General features: G+C 47.4%; 1 protein-coding gene across 1 annotated transcript in view; it reads left to right on the top strand.

Moving 5' to 3' along the window:
• The first annotated feature begins 732 nt into the window (after window positions 1–732).
• The window catches only part of PLCL1 (phospholipase C like 1 (inactive)), a 296,787-nt gene continuing 278,627 nt past the window's right edge, over window positions 733–18,892 (top strand). The window contains exon 1 of the mRNA XM_040440692.1: window positions 733–1,053. Within this exon, the coding sequence (XP_040296626.1) occupies window positions 919–1,053 (135 nt within the window). The 5' untranslated portion in view covers window positions 733–918. The remainder of the gene's footprint in view (window positions 1,054–18,892) is intronic.

The following is an 18,892-nucleotide window of genomic DNA, read 5'->3' on the forward strand; positions in this document are numbered from 1 at the left end:
TATCAAAGATCCCGATGCATTATAAATGATATAATATATATACGTTAGAATATAAATAATGTATAATTATATAATATAATTAGAATGCTTTATTATTACAATTTATAATAAATGCCTGGTGAAAGGACATTATTGTCCAGGTATAATGATCACTATGATTTATCGGATTGTGACGTGTAAATCAGCGGTCGCCCTCCTTCTGTGCTGTCCTACTACATGAATGTATGTAGTATGTGACATGTATGACAGTGGGATCTGTAATATTGTAATTATTTTGTGAGTCAGGTAAAACAACAGTAAGATGCCAAGTGTATTACATTACAGGTTCTTTGCAGAAGGTCCCTCTGATTCTCTTTCCTTACACAGGAAACGTTTGCAATAAAATATTTTCTTTCAGAATCTGTCTGAACAATGCCCTATAAACAAAAGAGCGGTTTCAGCACCGTCTCAGGACAAAGGACATTGCGCTCCAGACGCCGCCGCCGTGCACACAGCAGAATGTCACTCCGCGCCCCCCGAGCCCTCCTTCACAACACTTCCCCCTCCCATGCACATGGAGCTGTCACAGGACGGCTCCGCCCATGGCAGGCAAGCGTCCAATCGGCGCGCGCCGTTGCCGCAGCCCCTCTACTACTCTGCGTCTGGGCAGCCAATGAGCGCCGAGCTCGTGAACAAGTCAGCCAATCAGGTCAGGGATGCCTCCCCGGCTTCGCCCAGCTGTGCCCGGCTACCTCATGCGGCGCTAGGTCGGCTCCCACTTCCACACATCGGAGTCTCGCTCAGTTTTTGTGTGTGTGACAGCAGTCAGCGCCATGCAGCCGCTCCATTGCTGAGAGCTGGACCACGGAGCCGCCCCCCGCTGCCACCCTTCTCCTCACAGAGCCCGCCGGGAATGGAAGTTGCTGGGCTGTGAGTGCCATGGCAGAGGGGCCGGACGGGGCTTGTGAGCTGTGCCCGGAGCACGGCCGGGGCAGGGAACGTAGGAGCGGTGTCACCGAGGCCAGCCTGGTGGAAGCGGCCAAGGCAGCACCCAGGAGGAGCAGCATCATCAAGGTAGGTGCCCGCACCCAACACTACTCATCCCTGGGGCACTGGGCACCATGGGGGTAGTAGTTACTCTACTGAGAGTAGTAGTGATGTGAGAACCCTGCAGCTATGCATGGAGGACATCTATTAATCTGCGTGCCCCACTAACCTATTATTATATCATCCATCATGCCAATCAGCCAGGACTTCTCTGCTGGTCGCTGCCATGCACCTGGCTTAGTGGCAGAGCCATGGATGTGACTTTAGATAATAAGGCAAGTATTCAGTAATTATTACTACAGGTGGTTATGTAAGGGTGGGCACTGAAGCTGGCACAGCGCAAGTTGTTTTCCAAAAAAGTCTTACTGCTTTTCTCATGGGCGTCTGCAGTTCTCAGTGAAGGTCATTTACAGAATCTAAAGTATAAGATTATTGGTAAGGTAATTGATGCCCTGTATAGCTGGCATGCCAGTGCTTACCACGTATTATCATGTGCCATAGAGGTGGACTGATTGGTCTGGAGATCAGAAGTCCGCCAGTGCCCCCACAGGGATCAGAGCCCCCTAGAAAGATGATTGGTTTTCAGGTTGATTGGTATCAGCGCTAGCAGGCTGGCATCAATACACGTCTCCAGCTTTTCTTCTGGTGACGCTGCTGGAGTCTGATTGGCATCCCTAGGTGATACCAGCCCTTCTTCTGAATGTTAACCACAACGCTGCATCAGAATTGGCATCTATAGTCATAACCAGGGGCCTAGGTAAGGTGGAGCCAGGGTGGCAGGGCACATGTCCTGAAATCTGGGTGTTAGCGGGTGCCTCTTATCACGGGTATGTAGATACAAAGCTAAGGGAGAGCTGGGTCTACCCCAGGTGACTGTCAGTGCCAGTGTTGGATCTCGTGCCACCAGTCCCTGCGCTCAGTGGGACTAAACATTGCAAATCCAGTGCGGAGAGCGGCCGACGTCACCTCCCAGTCACATCCTCTGTGGTGGGTGACTTCAGTCACTGGGGACTTGTGAAGGGCTTTCCTTGGTTCATCCAATTCCCCAAACTTCTTACTGTAAACCAGCGCCTCTCTGTGAGGCGCCCCTCAGCGGCGGGGGAGTTGTCAGCGCCTCTCCGGTTCAGTAGTAATATCCTTAATTTCGTTTTTGCTAATTTTAGTACATGGAGGTAGTTGGCATGGCTGGTGAGAGCCAGGCATCACCCTGTTCTGATGGGTGAGACCCCAGTAGACCCTGGTGTAAACTGATCTCGTGTTCAGATGTTCACGTGCAAATATGACGTCCGGCCGCCTTGTCACCGCCTCTTCTGTACAGGTGAGAGAAGAGTCTACCTGCCCGCTCACACAGTGGTACTTAGACCTGTACATGCCCGAAATGTGATTGGCATGCGTGTGGAAGATCTGTACATGCCCTGAGTGTGTTTGGCATGCATGTGGAAGACCTGTACATGCCCGAAATGTGATTGGCATGCGTGTGGAAGATCTGTACATGCCCTGAGTGTGATTGGCATGCATGTGGAAGACCTGTATATGCCCTGAATGTGATTGGCATGCGTGTGGAAGACCTGTACATGCCCAAAATGTGATTGGCATGTGTGTTGAAGACCTATATATGCCCTGAGTGTGATTGGCACGCATGTGGAAGACCTGTATATGCCCTGGGTGTGATTGGCACGCGTGTGGAAGATCTGTATATGCCCTGAGTGTGATTGGCATGTGTGTGGAAGACCTGTACATGCCCTGAGTGTGATTGGCACGCGCGTGGAAGATCTGTACATGCCCTGAGTGTGATTGGCACGCGTGTGGAAGATCTGTACATGCCCTGAGTGTGATTGGCACGCGTGTGGAAGATCTGTACATGCCCTGAGTGTGATTGGCACGCGTGTGAAAGATCTGTACATGCCCTGAGTGTGATTGGCACGCGTGTAGAAGACCTGTACATGCCCTGGGTGTGATTGGCATGCATGTGGAAGACCTGTATATGCCCTGGGTGTGATTGGCACGCGATATTGGCCCTGGGTGTGATTGGCACGCGTGTGGAAGATCTGTATATGCCTTGAGTGTGATTGGCATGTGTGTGGAAGACCTGTACATGCCCTGAGTGTGATTGGCACGCGCGTGGAAGATCTGTACATGCCCTGAGTGTGATTGGCACGCGTGTGGAAGATCTGTACATGCCCTGAGTGTGATTGGCACGCGTGTGAAAGATCTGTACATGCCCTGAGTGTGATTGGCATGCGTGTGGAAGATCGGTACATGCCCTGAGTGTGATTGGCACGCGTGTAGAAGACCTGTACATGCCCTGGGTGTGATTGGCATGCATGTGGAAGACCTGTATATGCCCTGGGTGTGATTGGCACGCATGTAGAAGACCTGTATATGCCCTGGGTGTGATTGGCATGCATGTGGAGAATGGGCGACCACGGACAGCTCCGACAGTGCTGAAGATTTGTGTCCAGGGGTGACATGTGATACCTGAGAGATGAGACCTCCAGGTGAGAGTGCTGGCTGTCTGATGTCGTCATGGATGTGCCCTTATCCTCAGCAGCTTCTTAACCTCTGCCCCTGACATGCTGCCACTGACATATGCCCTCTATATGTACAGAGTTCCTCGCAGCTATTCAGCAGCTACAGGCACTCCCCTGTTTACTTGCAGCATGCTCATGTACAAGGTTAAAGGGGTTGTGCAGAGATTTATATTGATGACTACCACCAGTATAAGCTGCCTGCACCACCCCTTTAAGGTCAGTTCTTCTGGACCTAACTGCTTCAGTATGTACATTTAAAAGAGGACTTTTGATGCTGTACATTTGAGCAAAGTGGATTATATTCTTTAAATGCATTTCTTAAATTATTTTTTGGGAATGTTAACAATTGAAGGAGTTGTCCCTTCTGGGACATTGATGGCATATCGCTAGCAGATACCATTATTACCCGATAGGTCTCTGAGTCCCGCTACTATCTAAAAAATGGGACCTCCAAAGTGAACCGAGAGCAACCACGCATGTACGGCCACCCTTCCTTCACCGCTACGGGATTTTCACTATTAGGGTTCATTCACATGACCGTGGTTTTGTTCCGCACCAGAGCCGAATTTTTGGCAGCTCGGGTGCAGATCCATTCACTTCAATGGGGCCGCAAAAGATGCGGATAGCACTCCGTGTGCCGTCCGCATCCGTTGCGCCGTTCCTTGACCCTGCGAAAATTATGAGTCCGTTTTACGAACAAGAATAGGCATTTCTATAAAGGGCCGTCCGTTCCGTTCCGCAAATTGCGGAAGGCACACGGGCGGCATCCGTGTTTTGCGGATGCGCAATTTGCAGACCACAAAACACGGCACAGTCATGTGAACAAGCCCTTAGGCTGGTTTCACACGGGCGTTGCGGATTGGGGCCGGATGCGTTCAGAGTGCGTTCAGTGAAACTCGCACTATTTTGCAAGCAAGTTCAGTCAGTTTTGTCTGCGGTTGCATTTCGTTGTTCAGTTTTTTCCGCGCGGGTGCAATGCGTTTTGATGCGTTTTTCACGCGCGTGATAAAAAACTGAAGGTATACAGACAACATCTCTTAGGCCCCTTTCACACGAGCGAGTATTCCGCGCGGATGCCATGCGGGAGGTGAACGCATTGTACCCGCACTGAATACTGACCCATTCATTTCTATGGGGCTGTGCACACGAGCGGTGATTTTCACGCATCACTTTTGCGTTGCGTGAAAATCGCAGCATGCTCCTCTTTGTGCGTTTTTCACGTAACGCAGGCCCCATAGAAATGAATGGGGTTGCGTGAAAATCGCAAGCATCCGCAAGCAAGTGCGGATGCGGTGCGATTTTCACGCACGGTTGCTAGGAGACGATCGGGATGGAGACCCGAACCTTATTATTTTCCCTTATAACATGGTTATAAGGGAAAATAATAGCATTCTGAATACAGAATGCATAGTAAAACAGGGCTGGAGGGGTTAAAAAAAAATAAAAAGTCATTTAACTCACCTTTATCCACCTGCTCGCGTAGCCGGCATCTCCGTCTGACTCTTTTACTGTATAGGACCTGTGGAGAGCATTAACTATAGTTTAAGGACCTGGGATGACGTCACTCCGGTCGTCACATGGTACGTCACATGATCTTTTACCATGGTGATTCACCATGGTAAAAGATCATGTGACGTACCATGTGATGACCAGAGTGACGTCATCCCAGGTCCTTAAACTATAGTTAATGCTCTCCACAGGTCCTATACAGTAAAAGAGTCAGACGGAGATGCCGGGCATCGCGAGCAAGTATATTAAGGTGAGTTAAATGATTTTTTTTTTTTTTTTAACCCCTCCAGCCCTGTTTTACTATGCATTCTGTATTCAGAATGCTATTATTTTCCCTTATAACCATGTTATAAGGGAAAATAATACTATTTACAGAACACCGATCCCAAGCCCGAACTTCTGTGAAGAAGTTCGGGTTTGGGTACCAAACACGCGCGATTTTTCTCACGCGAGTGCAAAACGCATTACAATGTTTTGCACTCGCGCGGAAAAATCGCGGGTGTTCCCGCAACGCACCCGCACATTTTCCCGCAACGCCCGTGTGAAAGGGGCCTTAGCAACCATCAGTGAAAAACGCATCGCACCCGCACTTGCTTGCGGATGCAATGCGTTTTTCACGCAGCCCCATTCACTTCTATGGGGCAAGGGCTGCGTGAAAAACTCTGAATATAGAACATGCTGCGATTTTCACGCAACGCAGAACTGATGCGTGAAAAACAACGCTTATGTACACAGACCCATTGAAATGAATGGGTCAGAATTCAGTGCGCGTGCTGAGCGTTTACGTCACGCATTGCACCCGCGCGGAAAACTCGCTCGTGTGAAAGGGGCCTTAGGGTAAATTTATTGCAGAATTTCTTTGCAGCTGTCCCATTCATTGAAATGGAGCTTGCAGAAGTCCATTCACATTGTGCAGAAATCACCCCATTCACACGTATGGAACAGATTTTTCATTCTTACAAATGTCTGCATCAAATCTGCTGCAGATGAGGTGGAGCTGTATTTACCACACCAGCCCAAAATAGGAGAAAAGATTGAAATCTGCCCCAAAGAACCCTCCAAATCAGAACATTTACAGTAAAAGTCAACTCCACCCGGCCCAGGGTTACATCACTGTGACTACCACCATTCTCCACAGAGCACCAGAACCCTGTAAGACTCTGAAGCTGGACATTTCCAACACAAAATACTTGTGACCAAATGGCACTGAATTAAAGGGGTTGTCAAGGACTAGAAAAACATGGCTGTCCTCATCCAGAGACAGCAGCATACCTGAGCACACGTTCTGGGTGGCATTACAGCTTAGCCCCATTCACTTCAATGGAGCTGATTTGCAATACAAGACACGACCCATGGACAGGTGCGGTGCTGTTTTTAGAAGAAAGCAGCCATCTTTTTGTAGCCCTGGACATCCCCTTTAAAGAGTGTCTGAAATAATAAATGTATGAAAGAGTTCTCTCTGCAAAGTGTTGGTGTTTGTAGGGGACAGTAGAATATATCTGTACCCATGTATAGCGTACGGCATGCCGCTTTCTCGCCCCTAGAGAAGAACCAGCAGTCCAGTATGTAGTCCAGTATACAACAGCTGTATATGTGGTGTGAAGTGGCCTGGACTGCCCCTATATAGTACGTGGTGTCGAAAAGCGTTAACTAGGAGATCAGAGCTTTAAGTCGAGAATTTTAATATTTTCTTTTTTGTTTGGCTCTTAGGCTGCAAAATAAGCAGATCAGGATAGATCTCGCCGCCTAAACCCAATAAGATTAGCTTAGCAGAGCTGTCCGGTATGTGAGCGGCAATTAAATTAATCAATAGCAGCTTTAGCTCGCCGCTGTCATTGCTCCCATGGGGGCAATAAACATTAGTGCAGCAATGACCTTGCACTTCCACATTTCGAGGACGTTGAGAGATTTGGTCTGAGATGTGCACATCTACTTGGTGTACTACATTAGGCCCAGCATGATGATTGTCATATACTCAGTTATTACATAGGCCTTCTATAGATCTGCCACTTTCATCGATATTCTGTGAGGGCGCATCATTATGACAAATGCGACTCATATTTGACCCCTTTCTAACACTGGAAAAGTATCAGGCTGTCCATGTTTTCCCAGAAAATGGCCTATTTGATATGCAACGTATATGGTGTCCATGATGGAAAAGCTTGGTGATCAGTATTCTCTAGGACAAGGAGAAGCAACCTTCAGCACACCAGCTGCTGTGAAACTACAACTCCCAGCATGCACACTCACCCGGCTGTTTTTGTAAATTCCATAGAAGGGAAAGGAAGATTCTGGGAGTTGTAGTTTCAGAACAGCTGATGTGTCGGAGGTTGCTGATTCCTGCTCTAGGAGCATTGCTGAGATGGACCATTCCATCGTTCAGACGCGAGGTCTCCGTGTTCCAGATGATGGCGTCCAAGTGCAGTCCGTTTTTATAGTGCACCCAGTGACTTCAATGGTCTTATGGGAAAATCAGACCAAAGCCTCATGCACACAGCAGTTCCGTGCATACAATGCACGGGCAACGTCCGTGCGGCGGCCGGTACGGATCGAGAACCATTCAACTTGAATGGGTCCGTGATCCGTCCGCAACATGTTCTATTTTTTTGTGGTGCGGAGTCATGGACAAAAACCCCACAGAAGCACTCAAGTAAATGGGTCCACATCTGTGATGCGGGGAGCACACGGCCGATGCCCACATATTGCGGACCTGCTGTTTGCAGGCCGCAATACGGCCACGGCAGGGGCAACGGCCGTGTGCATGAGGCCCAACTGTGCGCATGCTGAGATTTTCTCTGCCCGGACCAATGATCCAGGTGAAAATCAGGCATGTGATTGAAAAAAATTTATATTGGTGCGGTTATTCGTGCGATTTCTGTGCATTTCATAAATATCGCATGTGTTATTTGCAGATTTCATGTGGATTTTCTGCAGGTCTCAACCTTGCATTAAAAAGGGTGAAACCTGCACAAAAAATGACACGAATAATTGACATGCTGCGGATTTCCAAATCTGCACAGCAGGTCAATTTCCACACAGAATGAAAAAGCAAAGTATTAGGCCTCATGCACACGACCGCATCCGTTTTTGCGGTCTGCAAATCACTGATATGCAAAACATGGATGCTGCCCTTATGCATTTTCCCTTCCGCAGGTCCTGCGCTTTGTTACAGATGCCTATTCTTGTCTGCAAAATGAACAAGAATAGGACATGGAACGGGCATATGGATGCAGACATCACTCGTGAAATGAATGGGTCCGTAGTTTTGTCCCTCATCCGATCCGCATTTTTTGCAGATTGGATGAGGGACAAAACTACGGTTGTGTGCATGAGGCCTTACACTGTGGAAAAAACACGCAGCATCCGCGACGTGTTCAGCATAATGGGTCAGTGTTCAGTCCGGACAGGAATATCCCCTGTCTGAACGAGCACTAAGAATGGGTCGGGATTTAATAGATGCTCCGCTGAGCAGAGATGGGAGCTCCGTCTGTGTCAGGTCTGCTGTGTAAAGTAAATCTGCTCGGGATCGTGATTTTCCTTTCTGACGTGGGAATCGTCAGGGTTAATGCAAGTGGCTTCTCAGGATGTCGCTGGCAGGAACCCCAGGGCGCAATAGATCTCTCCACGATCTGAAAGGACTGGGCAAGTTCCAGCAAACTCTTGTTATTGGATCCAGAAATAGAAAGTCACAGCAGACTATGTGGAGGTGTAGCGCTTTGTCACAGCCCCTTCTGCCTCCATCGTTCCCCCCCAGCCTCCCCACCACCCTCTTCCTTCCAGAGCCTTTGCTTTCTCTGCACCCCTGGAGATTACAGCTGCTGGTCGCTGCCCCCGAGCTGTGATTTTCCTGATTACCACTATTATTTTCATACATTTATTTGCCTGCTCGTCTCTTCCGTATAGCGAGCTTTGGAATTCTAGTGTATTCTATGGGCGGTGCTTGGCATACAAGGGGTTAAGGGGAGCCTCTGGTTTGGCGACCAAGACATCATCAGGTTTTCAGCGTGGCCCCGGCAGCTTGTCATTGCTGCTAATTAAATCCTCATGTACTGTAACATGTTAAAAGCCTGTAGAACTAGAGATCAGAGAGGCGCAGGCATTTGGGCTTTTCTCTTTCCTGAAGGGACATTTTGTCGCTTTTAGGGTCATTGCTAAAATAATTCCCACACTACAAGAGGCAGAAGTATGTATATCCAGGAAGCGCGAGTTCATTCTGATTAGATAGGGCCGATATGTGGTGGGCACGTCAGTGTTCATTACGACATGTTTCTGATACAGTAAAACGATATAATACTATAATGATACAATATAATAATGGGATAGGTGCAATAGACAGTTTTAGTGCACTGAGCCCTGTTTGCTGGAGGACAGGACGGCGTTATGCCAGTACTTATAAATACATTTCCCATGGAGGATTATCTCATGTCTCATGCAAATATCATTTTCCTTCTTTTTACTCCCTAAAGCACTTTTTTTTTAGCCTTCTTCCTCCCTCTAAGGTTATGTTCACACGTAGTCTGGATTTGCAAATGCAATGTCCGCAGCATATAACGTAATAGAGAAGTGGGTGAGATTTTAACAGATCTCATCCACACGCTATGGGAAAAACATATGGAAGGAATCCACACGGAAATTCACCCTTTGCAATCAAATAGGATGAAATCCATAGCATAGCCGCCGCAAAATCTGTGAGGCATGCTACTGTTTTGTCATGGATTTTGAAGCAGATTTGCAGTTTCCAATACATGTGGAAAATCTGTCTGTGTTGATGTCCCCTAAATGTTCCCAAAGCAGCATGAGAAGGGATGAGAATGGGACCGCAGAGAGGAGGATGCCGCTGACACCAAGTACGTAATCTACTTCTACCTGCTTCTGAAAAGTGTCTCATTCGCATTTCCGTGTCCATTTGACGTCTGTGGTAAATCCATACATGTTTCATCCTTGAAGGAGCTTTGTTTGGTCCGTGTGTCCGTTTTTTTCATACATATTCCACAGACACTGCTCATCTCCTACCAACCGACCAAACACGGAAACCGCCCGTATTGTGTCAGTGGTTTTTTACTGACCCATAGACTTCAACAGGCATGTTTGGGCTTCATCACGGACCAAAGTAGTGCATGTCTCCATCGATTTCCACTGACCTGTGGTCTGTGAAAAACTGCTGACGTGCGAACAAACATATTAAAATCAATGGGTACGTGTGGAAAATGCGGACCGCACACATCTGTGAAAAACGGAAAAGTGAACGAGGCCTAAGGCCGCTTTCACACAGTCATTGTTGGTCAGTGGTTTCCATCAGTGATCTTGAGCCAAAACCTGGAGTGGAGTGTACACAGAGATAAGGTATAAGGCAGGGGTCAGCTACCTTCGGCACTCCAGCTGCTCTGAAACTACTACTCCCAGCATGCACACTTGCTGAACCCTGGTATAAGGGAAGGATCTGAACCTGTTCTGTGTTTTTGAACCACGCCTGGTTTTGACTCAGAATCACTGATGGAAATCACTGATTAAACTCTGGCCAAAAACTGACTGTGTGAAAGCGGCCTATCATTGACATTCCCCTCAAATCAAGAGCGCATTTATACAGCTGATTATTCAGTAACAGTTGAATGCTAAACCTCGGAAAGGTCAATCTTGTCCTATTTTTTATTCAGCAGATATCTGTGGAGGTCAGAGGCAGAAACATTTGTCAATGTAGAAATCCCAGCCGATCCTAAACCTTGTTATAGGTATTGTGACAGAGTGTCTGGAGAAGTAGTGGACGGGGTCTATGTGTTCCTCACTTCTGTCATTTAAAAAAAAAAAAAAGCAACCAGGGAAATGTTCAGCAGACGTAGAAAAAAAACCCGTTTTTTAGGGCCTGTGTTGCTGGAGTGGGGAGAGAAGGGTGGGCCCCCACTCCATCCGGACGGTCCGGGTTTTGGGCTGTCAGGTAATCACTCCTCAGGTGTGCTAGCCTGATATAAGGCTGAGAATGCAGACACGTCGCTCTGACTCTGCCTGGGAGCAGGACTGCTGGGAGTCTCTGAGAGCATAGCAGGTGGTACAAACGATATGGTTAGGTTTGGTACCCAGTGTTAGGCTTGCACAACGGGTTAGTCAGGAGTTCCTGATCGTATAGTTAGAGCCGGACATGTATAGAGTTTTGTTTATTTTATGTACCACCCGCTGACAATAAATCTGGACAGTTGATGGAACTGCGGTTGTGTGGAATCTTTGCGCCATAGAGTGTGCTCGTCGATCCCAGAGACGACCACTCCGCTACCTAACTCTTAGGCCTCATGCACACGACCGTTGTGTGCATCCGTGGCCGTTGTGCCGTTTCCCGTTTTTTTTTCGCGGACCCAGTGACGGGTCTGTGCTATAAGTAATGCGCCGCACAGACCTTTCACTTACCAGTAGGAGGAGCGCGCGGCCGGTCACAGACATCGCAGCTCACAGGTAAGTATAATGCTTCTAAAAATTGCTAAGTAACCATGGCAACCAGGACTGCAGTAGCGTCCTGGTTGCCATGGTTACCGATTGGAGCCCCAGCGATTAAACTGGGACTCCGATCGGTACTCTCCGCTGCCACCAATGACAGGGGGGGAGATTTTAATTAGGAGGGGGGCCCACTGGCCACCAATGAATCTACAGTACTACAGGGGAGGGGGGGCCGGCCGCACTGGCCACCAATGAGTTAAATACAGGGGGGGGGGGGACTCCTGACTTTACATTGAAAGTCAATGGGGGACGGATCCGTTTGCAATTGCACCATATTGTGTCAACGTCAAACGGATCCGTCCCCATTGACTTGCATTGTAATTCAGGACGGATCCGTTTGGCTCCGCACGGCCAGGCGGACACCAAAACGACTTTTTTTTCATGTCCGTGGATCCTCCAAAAATCAAGGAAGACCCACGGACGAAAAAATGGTCACGGATCACGGACCTACGGACCCCGTTTTTGCGGACCTTAAAAAAAAAACTGTCGTGTGCATGAGGCCTTACAGTATTCATTTCAGACTGGCTGATATCTAAGGTAGCCTTACCTGACTGTAGTGCCTCCACCCAGATTTTACTCTTTTTTTGTTCTCTTTTTACCTAGTAATAATATTCGTCCTTGTGTTATTATATTAGTTGTCGTAGGAGGTCACATTACGGTAGTTTGCATTGGTCCCTGCATTGGATATTGTTGTGTCTAGAAAAGAACTCTGGGGCATATTTATAATTATTTATTTGTGATATTTATAATAATATTTATATTATATTTAGACAAGTGTAATCTTAGACCAGGCAGTCTTAAGGGGTTGTCCAGCCGTTAATATTGATGCTTTATCGCTAGGACACTCGGCACCTCGCTGATCAACTGTTTGACGAGGAGGCGGCACTCAATGCGAGCACCACTGCTTTCTCGTCGTTACACTGAGTCTCGTCTCCTTTGGAGCAGTCGTATAATGTAATAACAAGCACTCCCTCCATTCACTTGAATAGGGTGAGTACTTGTATTACACTGCACTTCCCAGGAAGCAGCGCTCGGGGTGCAGGGTGTGACGATATACTGACGATAGGTCATCAATATTAAGGCTGGGTTCACACTTGAGCGTTTTACAGCGCGTTCAAACGCGCTGTAAAACGCTCAACACATGAAAACCAATGCTTCCCTATGGCCCTGGTTCTCACTTGAGCGTTTTATAGCGCGTTTGAACGCGCTGAAAAACGCCCTACGGTCAAACAAGTTCTTGAGCTTCTTTGGGGCGTTTTGACGCGCGTTTGTGGCCATAGGACACTGCAGTCAATCACACAAACGCGCGTCAAACGCGCGTTTACTATTGCAAAAAACGTGCATAAAAACGCGCGTTAAACGCGCATATAAAATGCGCTCAAGTGTGAACCCAGCCTAATGGCTAGACAACCCTTTTAAGATGCGCAAATTTATCATAGTGGCTCACGCTGGATGATAAATGTGGTGCATCTTTACACACTTTTGGCAAGTTTAGACCACAATTGGATGGCTTAAATTGTGCCACTATTTTGTGTTGAAATGTTATGGTGCAGGTTGTCACATCTTAAAAGGGTTATCTCACCATAATAACTTATCGTGTCTCTTTATCATCTTCTCACAGGATCCAACCAATGGTACCCCAGTCCACCGTCCACTAGAACAGGGGGTCCCTTCATCTGTATGGAACTGCCGGAGATAGGCGACCGTGGTATTCTGCTTGTCTTTGGAAGTCCCATAGAAGTGAATGGAGTGGCAGCGGACATGCAAACCGTCAATCCATTCTGTTTTTAGGACTCAGGATCCCACATTTTCACAATCTGATACCGATCTCCTTTTCTGTGGATCAGTAATACGTTTTTATGATGGGACAGCCTTTTTCAAGAGCTTCTCCGCGAATGAGCATACTATAGTCTCTGAGCCTATGAGACTGCGTGCTATGAGAGGGGAGAAGGGGCATACTACAGTTTCTGAGCCTATGAGACTGCGTGCTGTGAGAGGGGAGAAGGGGAATACTGTAGTCTCTGATCCTATGAGACTGCGTGCTATGAGAGGGGAGAAGGGCATATAACAGTCTCTGGGCCTGTAAGACTGCGTGCTATGAGAGGGGAGAAGGGCATATAACAGTCTCTGGGCCTGTAAGACTGCGTGCTATGAGAGGGGAGAAGGGCATATAACAGTCTCTGGGCCTGTAAGACTGCGTGCTATGAGAGGGGAGAAGGGCATATAACAGTCTCTGGGCCTGTAAGACTGCGTGCTATGAGAGGGGAGAAGGGCATATAACAGTCTCTGAGCCTATGAGACTGCGTGCTGTGAGAGGGGAGAAGGGGAATACTGTAGTCTCTGATCCTATGAGACTGCGTGCTATGAGAGGGGAGAAGGGCATATAACAGTCTCTGGGCCTGTAAGACTGCGTGTTGTGAGAGGGGGCACACTGTAGTCTTTGAGCTTATGAGACTGCTTACTGTGAGAGGGGAAAAAGGGCATACTACAGTCTCTGAGCCTATGAGAACTGCGTGCTGTGAGAGGGAAAGGGGGCACCAGGGGAAGTTGATTATTCCTGGTTATTTCCCTAGTTTATCTAATGGATTTAAGCGTTTATCCATCACTTCTCTTTGTGGCATGAACCTTGTAAAGGGAAGTTGTTAACCTGGAAGCTGTGAGTCACCAACTGTAGTCAACGTGATCCAGTCTCCAAGGTGTTAATTGCTGTTTTTATGACTGGAGGTGAGATTTGTTGGCCCACTGCCAGGCTATGCCAGTGATGGTTGTGACACAGTGAGGGGTTGTGTCTGGCAAGGCAGGTATTTTCCTCCCAGCATGTGCGGCTGGGCTGGTTTCCAGCCAGGTGAGGTTTCCGACCAGAGTTTAAGTGCCGGTCCTGGTTTTGGCAGCACCTGGCTGTCCTTAAATAGGCAGCTGGGCTCAGCAGAGAGGTCTCTATTTTGGGGATCTGAGGCTTTGTGCCATGCTGGAGGGCTGAGAGCCACACGCTGGGGAAACAGGCCCCCTAAAGCCTGCTGTGGCTGGAGGCAGAACTGCCAGCAAGGTGACTTGTGTTATAGGAACTTTCCATTGTGTGTGAATTAACACCAAGACTGCAAAGTTCCGTGCTGTTTTGTGCAATTGCCTCAAGTGTGAATAAACACTGACGTTTTGAGTTAAGAACTTGTATTTTGCCTCAGTACTGCGCCTTCTTACCCTATCTACCAGAGCGAAACCCCACATAGTGTAATTTGTGGATGACAGGTACTGTAGATCTCCTTCTATGTTTTGTAAGGGCTGTTCCATAGACCTAGAACATAAAGGCTTTCATCACTCCCCTTCAAAACCTTGTCTAGCTGTATCTTGAACTTGATGAATGAAAACATTTGAAGAACAGGTGGTTACAGCTCTAACATATTCCACTGTACGGTACAATCAACATTCCCCGTCCTCAATGGGACTGGCAATCTAATTTCTGTATAGCAAACTCACTCTAGGGCCACATTTGGAAGAAGCCAGTTAACCTATCTATATAATTTTGTAGTGTGCAATGAAACTGGTGTACCCAGAGGAAAGCCGTGCAAGCGCAGGAAGAATGTATATGCAGATGTGACCTCTGGTCAGCTGCAAGCCCAGGACCTCAGTGCTGCAAGGCAACAGTGCTAACTGTGCAAATACACTGTGTGAACAGATTTGACAATTTTGATAAATGACATGCATTGAGGAAAGCAGGAATTGTTATGTATGAAAATCTTATAAAAAGATGTGGAGCTTCTGTATGTTTTGTTAAAAAACTATATGGAGATGGTGCAGGGGACCACTTTAGAGCAACATTTCTGATCTTTATAAGATGTGTGTTAACCCAGTGTTTTATCATAGTTCCATCATGGATATACTTGTTATGGACAATAGTGGTGTAACCACTATGCCAACTAACCAGTTCGACTTTGGGCTATTCCTTAGGGCGTTATTGTGGTTGTTCCCTGGTATTTATCGTTTAACCTTTATACAGGGATCTGGTTGTCACTGCAGGGGAGCCACCAGACTGCTGCCTCTTGAAATAGACCCAATGTAGTTGGCAGCTGATCCATAGGGCTCAGAGACTCTGGTTCACAACACCAAGGGCAATACATTGTAGTCAGAAACAGGCCAAGTCAGGGCAGGCAGAATTCATTTGACGGTAAACAGGCACAGGTCGATACATAGGCAGTCTACAGGAACAAACACCTGTGCAGAAATGTAGCAAGCTAGGAACCTAATTGCTCAGGCAAGAAGTGAGAGGACATTCCTGCAATTCATAATGCAGAAGCAGCCGTGCAGCTGCACACAGAGCCAAGAAAGGAGGGGTGTGGTAGTGATGGAAAAATGGGTGTAGTAGTAGTTCAATTAGTAATATTCCTAATAGATGTATTGGAGCAGCGATGGACACGGGCAGCCGATGTAACAATACCTAATGGGACAAAAACTCTACTCTTATCCTGTTCTTCACAAGGTTACACCATGAAAAATATTTATTACCTATCCACAGTATAAGGCCTCTTTCACATGGGCGAGTTTTCCGCGCGGGTGCAATGCGTGAGGTAGGGATCGACAGATTATCGGTTTTACCGATATTCAGGATTTTGAACGTTATCGATATCGGCATCTATTTTGCCAATATACCGATAACGTATTGGGAACAAGGATCGCGCTGCTGACAGCACTCTCTGTGTTCCCTCAGCAGCACAGGGGAGAAGGAAGCAGTGTCTCCCTCCCCCTGTGCCGCTGCTGCCACCAATGAGAGGAGGGAGGACAAGAGGAGGGGCGGGGCTGTGGCCACTGCGCCACCAATGAAGATAACTGTCTCATTAATTCATATACAGGAGGTGGGAGCTGGCTGCAGAATCACATAGCCAGCTCCCGACCTCTATGACAAGTAGCTGCGATCTGCGGTAGTTAACTACCGCAGATCGCAGCTACCTCTCATAGTGGTCGGGAGCCGGCTTTGTGATTCTGCAGCCAGCTCCCGCCTCCTGTATATGAATTAATGAGAGTTATCTTTATTGGTGGCGCAGTGCACCCCCCAAACCCCAGTATTAATCATTGCAGGCGCAGTGCGCCCCCCCCCCCAAACCCAGTATTAATCATTGGTGGCGCAGTGCGCCCCCCCACCATTAATCATTGGTGGCAGTGGCCACAGGGTCCCCCCTCCTCCTCCTCAGTGGAAGTTCAGATCGGAGCCCCAGCAGTGTAAGTCTGGGGCTCCGATCGGTTACCATGGCAGCCAGGACGCTATTGAAGCCCTGGCTGCCATAGTCAGCTCCCTTGCTGTTGTGTGCACAAAGCACAGGGCAGCAGGGACAGTGTGAGGTCCTATTCACCCTGATAGAGATCTATCAGGGTGAAATAGGACAAGGGTTCTAGTCCCTAAGGGGGCTAATAGTTAGTAAAAAAAAAACAAAAAAAAAACAAACACCATAATATTAATTATAAATGAAAAAGAAAGATTTACAAAAAAAAATAAAAATACACGTTACCAATAAACATATTCATTTTCAGCAGATTTGTGTAGGATTTTTTATTTTTTTTTCAAAAATGAAAATTCACAGAATATCGGTATAAACTATCGGCTATTGGCCTGAAAGTTCACAGATTATCGGTATCGGCCCTAAAAAATCTATATCGGTCGATCCCTAGCATGAGGTGAACGCATTGCACTCGCACTGAATCTGAACCATTCATTTCTATGGGGCTGTGCACATGAGCGGTGTTTTTTTCCCATCACTTGTGCGTTGCGTGAAAATCGCAGCATGCTCTATATTGTGCCATTTTCCCGCAATGCAGGCCCCATACAAGTGAATGGGGCTGCGTGAAAATCGCAAGCAAGTGCGGATGCGGTGCGATTTTCACGCATGGTGATGGATCATGTGATGGACCATGTGATGTGCGTAGTGACGTCACCAAAGGTCCTTTTCTCCCAGCTCATCAAAGAAGAAGAGAAGCCCGGCAGCAGTGGATAAGGTGAGTTTAATTATTTTTTTTTAACCCCTCCATCCCTAATTTACTTAGCATTCTGTATTAAGAATGCTATTATTTTCCCTTATAACCAATAAGGGAAAATATTAAAATCTACACAACACCTAACCCAAACCCGAACTTCTGTGAAGAAGTCCGGGTTCGGGTACCAAACAAGCTGATTTTTCTCACGCGCGTGCAAAACGCATTAAAACGCTTTACACTCGCGAGGAAAAATCGTGCATTTTCCCGCAACGCCCGTGTGAACCCAGCCTAAGTGGTAAAAGTCTGATCACTGGGGGCCCTACCAATGGGACCTTCACAAAGAATAGGGTCCTCAAGATCCCTGTTCTTTCTTACTTCATGATCAGGGAGGAAGAGTTTGAATAGTCAGCCCAATAAGCATGGACTGGAGCAGCAGAGCACATGTGTGACCACCTCTCCATTTAAACTTCTCCTTCTTGTGGTCATGTAGTGAGGAAGAACAGTAGGGGGTTCTAGCTGTGGGATCCCATGTGATCAGACATCCACGGGATAGGTGATATATATTTTTCTTGGGATAACCCCTTACTTATTACTTACATGTTTGGCCGCTGATAAATCAGTCACCAGTAAGGAAGCAGCGCCGCAGCAATACTTGTGGCACGCGAGTCTTTATTTAGCACGTGGCGGAGCTTACGGGTAAACCGTAGACTCCTCAGAGTGCACAATTAGTGATTTCTTTCTCGACCACGGTTTTCTACCTATTCTCTTTCTGCCTCCTCTTTTCTTACCTTCTCTCTTGATATAGTAGTTACTATCTCCACCCCTGATGATATGGACCTTCTAGCTTTAAAGTTGCTACTTGTGTTATTGATTGTTATGTATGGTATTCATCACTGTCATTGAGAAAACATAACAGGCTCAAATGTACTGCCTTACCTAAGGAGATTGGGTCTAGTACTAGAGAAATCAATCAAATGTAAGGTGCTCAGCTGTGCTGTCAGTAATCTTCTACCACGTATGATCTGCGGGCTCGCCATTGCCCAGCTCGGTTGAACGGCCTTTCTGACTCTCAATTCCATTGAAACACGTCTGCTCAGACTTAGTAAAAGCTGCTTTCCTTGAGTGCATAGGTTAAAGCCATTCCCCCACTCTTTCATACTCTAGGATGCATTAACGTGCAATACAGAACTTCTGACAGGTCATCCTTATGTATGTAACTTGTGTAGAAAGGAAACGGGGAGTGCAGAGAAGCGCTCCGTCCCTACTTTATCCAATTAACTCTGGCTTCCCTGCGGGTGGAAATAAGGCTGATTTATGTGTCTCCGGAGTGGCTCTGCAAGTGATGCTCTCCAGAAGGGCTGTGAGCAAAGGAAGCATAGTTA

The sequence above is a fragment of the Bufo bufo genome, chromosome 7 (assembly GCF_905171765.1).
Source record: "Bufo bufo chromosome 7, aBufBuf1.1, whole genome shotgun sequence".
NCBI lineage: Eukaryota > Metazoa > Chordata > Amphibia > Anura > Bufonidae > Bufo > Bufo bufo.